The sequence below is a fragment of the Lycium barbarum genome, chromosome 11 (genome assembly GCF_019175385.1).
Source record: "Lycium barbarum isolate Lr01 chromosome 11, ASM1917538v2, whole genome shotgun sequence".
Taxonomy (NCBI): domain Eukaryota; kingdom Viridiplantae; phylum Streptophyta; class Magnoliopsida; order Solanales; family Solanaceae; genus Lycium; species Lycium barbarum.
This window is the reverse complement of record NC_083347.1, coordinates 2,940,147-2,950,271: the sequence shown is the minus strand read 5'-3', so window position 1 is coordinate 2,950,271 and position 10,125 is coordinate 2,940,147. Positions and strand designations below refer to the sequence as shown.

General features: G+C 31.7%; 1 protein-coding gene across 1 annotated transcript; it reads right to left on the bottom strand.

Annotated features, from left to right (window-relative positions):
* Positions 1 to 5,866: 5,866 nt before the first annotated feature.
* On the bottom strand, positions 5,867 to 9,593 carry LOC132617894 (indole-3-acetate O-methyltransferase 1-like). Its single transcript, XM_060332963.1, has 4 exons — positions 9,404 to 9,593; positions 8,122 to 8,541; positions 7,098 to 7,373; positions 5,867 to 6,388 (listed from the first exon to the last, which is right to left on the bottom strand). The coding sequence occupies exons 1-4, from the start codon at positions 9,503 to 9,505 to the stop codon at positions 6,035 to 6,037; spliced, it is 1,152 nt and encodes a 383-aa protein (XP_060188946.1). The 5' UTR covers positions 9,506 to 9,593; the 3' UTR covers positions 5,867 to 6,034.
* Between the last annotated feature and the right edge of the window lie 532 nt (positions 9,594 to 10,125).

Here is a 10,125-nt window from a genome sequence, read left to right as displayed (position 1 = left end):
TTGTTTGACTTCATTTTTTATTACAAGCAGAAAGCTGTTTATTTTGATGAACCAAAATAAGCAATTATGAAGGGAAGGAAAAGAATGTAAATGTTCAACCATGTACTCTACACATACATCATTCTTTTGCTAGTTTACATTTTATAAGTTGCAAGCTCGGTGGGCTAAAAGCTGTTCCTTGGAATGTTCATCAATCTGATTCCACCTAGAAACGAAACAAGAGAAAGACATCTCCATAGTACAAGGAGAGTATCATAGTAATGCATAAAATGTAGTTAACAGAATCATTATGAGCCGTGACTTGGAGCTCTAAGCTAAGTCCTCAGCTGCAGTATAAGCATTAGGGATGTTACCGACATAATTAAGCAAATAAAAATGTGTCTTCTCTAACACCTTAAAAGCGTTTCAATGAGACTTCAACTGGTATTAATTAGAGCAGCTGTCCTGGCCAAGTTGCACCATCACGTATTATTAAATAAATAAATCTTGACTATGCCCACATGTAAAGGAGTGTGTTGAAAACATAATTAAATAAATAAGAGTACTTTATCTTTAACCATTTAAGCTCGTAGATGAGATGATCACAAAATTTTAGATAGAATAATTTGGGATTAGGATTACGTCGATGCATTAATGCAACTAATATCACAAGTATTGTCCTTGTTATCATCAATACTATGTTTACTAAGAGTCCAAGATGCGTTCGGTTTCTTTTTACCTTTACCTCTTTTACAAAGACATGTTTTAGCCTATGAAGACACTGAATAAGCCCAAGACGTCTGTTTTTTTTTTTTTTTTTTTTTTTTTTTTTTTTGTGGCAATTATCATCGACCCAATTTCCCATTTTGGCCGTTATTGATGCCTCCAAGACCACATTATTTATTTGAAAATAATCGACTTCAGCTAAAAACAAAAAGACTAATCCAAATCACTCTCTAGATTTCTGAGTTGAGGAAAAATATAGGTAAATGTTAATCATCCATATATAACTTACTCTTTCCATTAATTTCTAGGTACAAATATTTCTTGCTTTTTTTCTAAAGGTCATGGGTGCAAGTACTCTTTGTGGTTTTGGACAAATCAGTCTAAAATGCCTGTGGACATCAATGAAGAAAAGGAAAAGACAAATTCACTCACACCAAAGTGAAAATCATCATCAGAAGAAATTCTTGAAGAACTCTACTAGTAGCAAAAATGATTTTGTGACATTAGAAGAATGGATTTTGGCTTCACCAATTATTGATTTTCAGGGGTCCAATAAACAGTCTTCTAACAAGGTTTATCCTACACTTGGAAGATTATTATCTTACAATAGTGGTACCAATAATGTTGAAGTTACCTATCGAAAAAACAATAGTTGTACTAGTGAAGTTGAAGGAAGAGATATTCAAAGCGGAGATAATTCTATTTGTAGAAGCCAAGAAAGTGGAAAGTCGAAGAAAAGAGTAAGTTTTAGACTGCCAGAGGTGTCTGCTGTATTCATATTGGAAGATAATAGAGACCATTGAATGTCATGTCCCTATCGTGATCACACTGCTACAATCAATAAGGTGTTTTGCATTTTGTGTTTCTTAATGACTACAACTTGCCTCCTTTACCAATTTTTTAGTTTTTGTACTTAGGCGGATCTACAGTGTAACTTATAGGTTCACATGAATCCAATGGTTATTGTCCAAAAAACTATATTTGGCAATAAAAAATTTTGTGTTGCCAAAGATTGATTATTGTTGAAAAAAGTACTTTTAGCAACAAAAAAAAAAAATTGTTGCATGAACTTTTCCCAACGGCTGTTATTGCAACAACGTGCAACAACTTTTTTTTTTGTTGCCAACAGTACTTTTTGCAACAATAATCAATACTATGACAACAAAATTAAATTCTTTGGCAACAAAAAAATCATTTGCCAACAATAAAACTAAGTTGTTGCTAAATATAAAAAAATTTGTTGCGATTTCTATACTTTCTTGTAGTGTACTGATAAATTTACTAAATTCCTTTAAATATTTGATTGTGAATCTAATTATTATTATATATTACTTGAGGTCGTTACGTTATAGAAACCTATAAACTTTAAATGTTGAATTTGCCTTTGGAAGTTTGTATTGGAGGCATATATATATATATATATACTTGTGTACTTTAAAAAAAAAATGTTTTGAAATCTACTTGCTTTGACTTATAATTTGTTCCTAATGCGTAGAACTCACTAAAAAGGAAGAGCTCATTACTTTATTTATTTGACGATTGTACTTGAACACGAGATCTCTAATTATTTTGTGGATAAATCCAATTTATCCACCAATCTTTGGTGGTGACAAAATTTGTACATATTTTTGTGTAGAAATCCTGTCACTATAAAGAATGACAGAATTTGTTACAATTACACATCCTACCTCTCTCTCTATATATTTTTTCTGCATTTCAATTTAAAATGTTCTTCTGGTTATCTGATATTGAAGGATATACTTCTTATTCATTTATAATGAAATGCCTTCACTGCATATATAGAAGTAATAATAGAATGTTACTCCTTCTTCATAATCTGATGAAAATTCTGTTTATGTATGAGATGAATTAAATTGTTAAAATACCATCTAAATTCTTAGATATTTTTATTCCTCGAACGTAAGGAGGGCCCTCTTTAATCATGGATTTGATACTATGTTACATATATGCTTAAATTGTGAATTGCTTTAAGTATATTAATGAACTTTAAGGTAACTATTCTATGACATTTTGTTCTCAGCTAAAATTAAATCTGCTTCAAGATTAAATAGTAGTAGTAATTACTTTTTAAAAAGCTGGAGTTTGTCGACATGCATGCAGATGTATCATTGTCAAGAAGAGACAAAATAGAAAAGAAAATGAGACAACTGACTGAAGGACCAATTTAATTATTGATGTTATATGTTTAGTACTTTGTTTTCCTAAGAAAATAGCATGTAGAAAAATCTCTACCTTTCCAATTTTTGTCGGGCAATTATATCAAAATTGTGTCACCAATAGTAAATTCCCGATCAAAACATTACTATTCATAAAGACAAAAAGAAAGTTGAAAAGTTGTCAGTTTTATTTCTGTCTACAATTTACAGTCTTCAAGTTGCCTTCCGATTAGGTAAAGTCAATCGATTTTTTGGCCATAAGAAATTAGTAAATTTTAGTGCAACACACTGAAAATGGAGTGATCATTTACGAAATTAATCCCTTTTAACGATTGAGAGTCCCTTGTATATATTCTGGTGTCCTAGGCATTGCATGGAGACTTTTTTCTAAGGCGGAACACTTCCCTATGTTTTTCCACATCTCACAGCTTCGTCAAATCGCTTAGCCCCGCTCATCTTTGGCGCAATAACACTTGATCAATGAGCTATTAAATGCAATTATCTCTAAGAACAAAAGGTCTATTATGCTCAATACCTTTAGTTTGATTGATATCTATCCTAACTCGACCTTTTATTTGAATTATACATTATTTTTTCTACGGCAAACTGCCTAAGGCATCCCTATCTCGATTGATCTCTCAAATTTCATAGAAAAGGACTTTAATTTTAAGATATCCCCAATGACTAATCCTCACATGAGTTGATAAGGATTCAAAAAGGTAATGTATGCACTCTTTTTAAAAAGTCCGAGCTCGAAATTATCGGAAGAATTCTTGACGGTCGAAAGTACAAATTCTTTCTTTGACCCTCACATACGAGGTTCTTATAATTTGTAGGGGAGTTAGAAGTTAGTTTTGTTTTTTTTTTTTTTTTTTTTTTTTTTTTTTTTTTTGTATAATTGTTCTTTTCAAGAAAAAGCTGGTTTATAATTTTAACTTTCTTTTCATGTTGAGATCATCATTTATTTATTGCCTCACTGTAAATCATTCTCAAAAGGGAAAAACACTGTAGTCAGAGTTGGGCAAGGTATTCATGGATTTGGTTTTGGATTTATCAGGCAGCATGAGAGCAGGGCCAAGTCTTGTAGTCTTATATCCCCTACAACTAATTAAAGTAACCACTCTTGTTTCTGCCAAAAATAGGGCCTTTCCATAGACTAGTCTCTATTAGTCTGTCCTCTCATTGCACATGATGCTCACAAATTTACGCGGAATTAAGTTATATATATTACATTATATCAAAATAAAGAAAGAGAAAATAAAAGTGATTTCTATAATAACTGCTGTGTTGACTTTAAACCCCAATTTAATGAAGCTAGCTAGCAAACGATTTGCAATGTTGGTGTGGGCTAAAATTGCTTATCCTTGAAATCCTCTCAAATCAAATTAATTAAAGAAGAAACAAACAAAAGGTATTTTTATGGAAAATGAAAAAAGAAGAAGAAATTAGAATAACAAATTCACGACTAAGACAAAATACAAAGGATTTCTCTTTGTTTCACGATTTGAAGATAATGGCATAGGTTAGGCCGTTAGGTACAATGGTACATGATTGACCCCATAACTGTATAGACGCAATAATGTTCTATCTAAACAAGAATTGAAATAAACGTGATTTTAGGGATACTTCGCGAATAATCAAACTTTATTTTAGTATATCATAGAAAATATCTTATTTGTTTCCTCCTAATTAATGACTTTCTATAATACTCAAGTAAAGATTATGCCTTTTATTTATTTCACTAAAACCACTAAATTATTTTTTGTAATGAAAGATCATTCAATTTTCTTTAAGTATCTTACGAAAGTCGTAAGCTATTTTTGTGTTCAAAAAGTCACTCAATTTTTCTTAAGTATCACAAAATTATCTCCTTTGTTTCTTCCAATGACTTTTTATGATAGTTAACATAATTGAGTGGTTGGATAAAAAAAATAGTTTAGTGACTTTCGTGATTCTTAGTTAAAATTGAGTTACTCTTTTGTTACAAAATAATTTAATGACTTCAGCATAATAAAATGAAAATGTAGTAATCATCATTATCCTTGAAATTAACACAAGATTATATTAATTATACACTCTGTTCCAATTTATGTGGCACTTTTCGCTTTCCGAGATTCAAACGACATGAACTTTGATTGACATTTTAAAATGTATTTTTTCCGACATTTTAAAATGTATTTTTTCTCTGAATTGATATGAGAAAAGTTGCAACTTATAGTACTTCTCACGTAGATTTCGAATATATCAATTTTAATGTTAAAATATTGAGTTAATATTATCCAATTTAGCTTCAAAATTTAGTCAAATTGACTTTCGAAAAGCGAAAAGTGTCATATAAATTGAGACGGAGGAGATATAGCTTAATTTACTTTGCTTGGACTAGGTAACACCCAAAACTTAATATCATATATAGCGAAACGGCCTAGTATACATATTCCAGACGATTGCGATTTGTATTATATTTGTCCTCTATTTATCTTTTGCTCCATGAAAGCCATACCATAATTTTTTTATCTCAAAATTATGCCATGTGAACATTTTCCATAGTGAAAAAAAATAGTATGGTTTGGCTAATGTCTTTTTCAATTATTCAGAGGCACATTTCAAATTATTACGGAGGGTATAACTAAATAATCTTGGGATAAATTTGTCAATGTGACTTCACACACCGTAATAAGTGTCCGAATTAAGTTGATCTATCATTAGAGAGGGGCAAATATGAGACAAAATTAACAAATATCATTGGTATTTTTTTTTTCTCTCTTTCTCTCATCCTTCCATTTATCCACATCTTTTCTATCTATTTTGCTTTACAACTTAGAATCATTTTTTTTTTTAGTTATGCAAAAAGATTTCAGTTGCTACAAAGATATGAGCTATATATCATATCTTGAATGGTTCTTTAGATCCAGATAATGTGAAGTGATGGGTTGATTATTAGCAATTAGATACTTTCATGGATGGAAAGATAAACAAATAACAAATGAAAGACAAATTAAAACTTTCAAGAGTAAATCTGAAAATTTTCCATCCACAAATTATCAGCCAAACCAAACTACAGTCACTCATTGCTTCATTCTAAAAAGGATAGAGACATATAAACTTTCACTAGCCCCTTGTCATCTCTTTTGGAATTCCAAACATTTAATTTTCTACATAATAGAAAGAGAAGCAACAATATGAAAAAACTGAAGATTCTGAAGAAGCTCTTTTGCATGGCGCGTGGCGCGTTCCTCCACTCGGCTAAACAGCTCATCGCTGAGCTGTTCGCCAATGTGGGCATCGACGAGCACCCCGCTAACGCTCCTACAGCTGTTAACGAGGGCTCGTCCTATTTCAGCAACGTCTTCTGGGTGGTTAACCACCAAAGGGCTACCTCCCCTGAAAACTTGAAGATTGTTGATTTTGAATGAGCCGTTGGCTTCTACCACTTCTTTGAAATCTTGAATGCTTGGTGCATACATTGGAATGTTGAATTTGTCCCTCTTTTCACTAGTAATTAGGCCCTGTTATTCAATACAAACATAACATGATTATTAGATATGGTAAATGAGCAGGATGATCAAATTTGGACGAGTTAAAATAGGTAAAATTAGTAAATGGTTACTAACTTGAGATTTAAAACTTGTCTGGGCCAAAATGAGTTACAGCAGAATGGGTCAAATAATGAATCGAAATGTAACTCGTTCAATATGACCCAACCTTTTAAAAAAATGATGTGAAGATTAATGTATTTTTTAAGAAATTTATTAGCTTAACTTCTTCCAAATTAATGTAGCTCTCAATCTCTTCATTTTAATTTTGTTTGAATTTGGTTTGTATTTTGATTTGCCTCGTTAATAATTTGATAGTTTTGATCAAATAGTTTGATAGATCATTTCAAATTTAATTTATTGGATAAAAAAAATGATGTGAAGATTAATGTATTTTTAAAACAAAAAATTATAATCAAACACAACTCCATCTTCAACTCCAACTCCAAAATTCCAAATAAAGTGAAAAATATTTGGTTTTCATGGCCAAACACCTACTAAATTGTCATGTCATTTATGTGAATTAAAATGAAAAGTTAAAAACTACTCTATATCCTATCTAAATATAAAATTGTAGTTTTTATATATAGATTAATAAATAATAGTAGGAGCTTGACCCAAAATTGCAGACTTATTAAAACTTATGGCATGGTGCAAGAAAGAAATGAATAAAAATGATTACCTCTTGGACAAGATCATCCCAAGCATCTTGAAAATGGGTCCCAAAGAGAAGTCCGGCCCCACCTTGGTCTGTAGGGTCCACAGAAGTCCTACCCAAACAAGCTAAGAACATAGAACCACCACTCTTCATTTCCTTGGACCTTGATCCCAAGAAATTAGCCAAATCAGTCTGAAATTGTTTTTTGTATGCATTAGCTGTGTTTTCATTTGCACCATGTATGTATATTTTTCCTTTGTTGTATGCTGAGGATCTCTTGTCCAACACTATATCTGGCACCTGTATAATCACAATATAATATATTAGGCTAAGTTCCACGAATTGTCAATTAAACCATTAAAATTGAACTACTAACTACTGATAAATTATAGTATCAAGAACTGCAATTAATATACATGTGTGCAGCCCATGTAGAGTTGACCCTTCCACCATCAAAAGTTACGGTGGGTGGTAAATATCCTCCGCTCTTAATTAAAGGTCTCGCTTCGAGCTTTGAAAATGAAATTCTCTTTAGTTTAGGAAATTACACTACAGGGCAATTTAACTGGATATAATAGATAGAGATGTATTCAGAATTTAAAGTTTATGAGTTTAGGATGCCACTGAATCCACTTATCATTTGAGTTTTTGGGTTCAAAATTTAAATTTTGTACATATTTTATAAATTCTAAAATACATATACGGAATCTGAGTCAACATTATTAGATTCGGCTGAACTAGTAACTTTATTATGCATCCACCCCTTAGAACAAGATATCATTATTAGACTTGATATAAAGTCATTATTACTATAGATCAATTTGACATGATTCTCCCACTATTCTAATTTATATGATATTTTCCGGATTTCAAGAGTCAAATTTTTTAGTTTTGATTTTGAATTCGGACATAGAATTTTAAGTGTTTTGAAAAAAAGATTATAAATTTAGAAACTTGTGAAAATATTGCGCTAGAAAAAACATGTTTGACTCTCAAAATTTGAACTCCCTGCATAAATAAATAAATGGAAACAGAGAAAACAATTTACCTGAGAGAGCCAGTGCAAACTAAATGCAGAATAGAAAACATCAATAGATCTAGCCGGAAATAGACGCCGATAAAAGGAACCAGGAACACCAGCAACAAAATATGACCTGTGGCTATTAGAATCTGAGCACTCCTCCATACTTCTACAACCATTATTAGCCAAAGGTGGCAACAATTGAAACAATGTGTTAAAATCATTTGAAGGAAGATCAGAAAAAAATGCTGAAAATTCAGGTGGCTCTTGGCCTATAGCTTCGTAACGTTTGCTCATGTGTTCGACGATTACGTCGATATTGAAAATCGTGTTGCTTCCACAAGAACAACCTAAGTCTGCGATCACGAATGGAATGTCAGGTGAGTTTAGCTGAACCTCGTCTAGGGCATCTTTTAGAGGGTGTAGCATTGATCGGGCATGTTGTGCCTGAATATTATGAAAATAACACAAGCTTTAATTTTCATGATATATACGCAAAAAGAAATAAAAAAGCTAACTAATTTTTGCAAGTGAGATAAAAGTACTAGTCCTGCGTTATATTCGGCCAGCTCGTGAGTGACAAAACTTAGTAGTTTTGGCCAAAATCTTATGTTTGTTTTAAAAAATTCACTTAATATATGCTTTTTCTGGTTAGCAAAACTCATAAACTCAAAATCTTCGATCTATTTATGCCTACAGGCATGCATTTTCCGTAGCACAAGTACCAATTTTCAGACATCACTTGAAAAACAACAGATTTTATTCAGGCGAAAAATATATTTATAGATAGTGGTTTAAAATGTTAAGGTCGGAGACTGAAGATAGGGATGGAGCCGTATGAGACGGAAGCCTGGGTGGAGCCATATGAAATTGAGTGGCTACATACTAGAGCTTCGACCAAGCACCAATCGTCAATACTTAAATCACTTTTGCCTAGTTTGTAATGGACAATCTTACTGACATAATCGTCTATAGTTACTTATTGAAGTTTAGAAGCCTAATCAATATTGTGTCCGATCCGGGTATATATTGTAAAAAAAGAGGCTAGTTGTATCAGCGGAAGTCTCCCACATAAGTGTGAGTCTGATTGTTATTATCCATTTTTCGTCAGTAATAAAAAAAAATCCAGTTTAGTTGTTACATAATTCAGGTTATTTTTTTTTATATAAATTAAACGACTAGCACTTGAATCATTCAAACTTCAAAATGTCCATCTAAATCGTACTTAGATCAGCATAAGTGGAAGATTAGTTTTACAAAATTAGAAAAAACTACATCAGAGTGATAATTAAAGACCAAAAAAATGAACCTGCGCTTGTGAGTTATTGACATAGCTAGCTTCTCCTTTGCCTCCCTTCATGCTAAGCATTCTTTCAAGTTCCATATCGAGATTGACTGTCATTTTATTCATGAGAAGATTCAGGAAAACTTGACTTTCACTGGCTAAGTGAAGACAGGAGAGCAACTAGTTGGTTTGCTCACAAAGGTGTTGAATGGAACTCGAGTTGATTATCTTTGTAACAAGTTGGACATGATCAATATATATATATATATATATGTTCCAGCTTGAGGCGAGGTGTAACAGAATGTATATAGACTTTATTCCTAGTAATGTACAGAGTCATAATTAGGTAACAAGATTCATAGGATCCTTGTAATAATTAGGTAGCAGATTCCCTGCAACTGTTAATAAATAATCTGATTATGTAAATAATTTTTATATTATCAAGACATATAACTTAAACTCATAATAATAGAAATTCAGATTAGTCGGGTCCACAACAAGATGAGTAACAAATTTTAAATTGTTAATTAGTACTTATCAACATATTTACTTGTAATTATTTAATAAATAATCTGATTATGTAAATAAGTTTTATATTATCAATACATATAACTTAAACTCTTACCTATAAATGAAGAACAAAGACGTTTTAGACTTGTATCAGCATCCATCGGGATCACCTGGGATATTGGTCAACCAAGATAATTGAAGTCCCTCACAACATCATAATAATTGTTGTGTTGATT

Coding starts and splice junctions, on each gene's coding strand:
- LOC132617894 (XM_060332963.1), bottom strand. CDS start 9,505: ATGAATAAAATGACAGTCAATCTCGATATGGAACTTGAAAGAATGCTT. Junction 8,542..9,403: donor TCAATAACTCACAAGCGCAG/GTTCATTTTTTT, acceptor CATAATATTCAG/GCACAACATGCCCGATCAAT. Junction 6,389..7,097: donor GGGATGATCTTGTCCAAGAG/GTAATCATTTTT, acceptor ATTGAATAACAG/GGCCTAATTACTAGTGAAAA.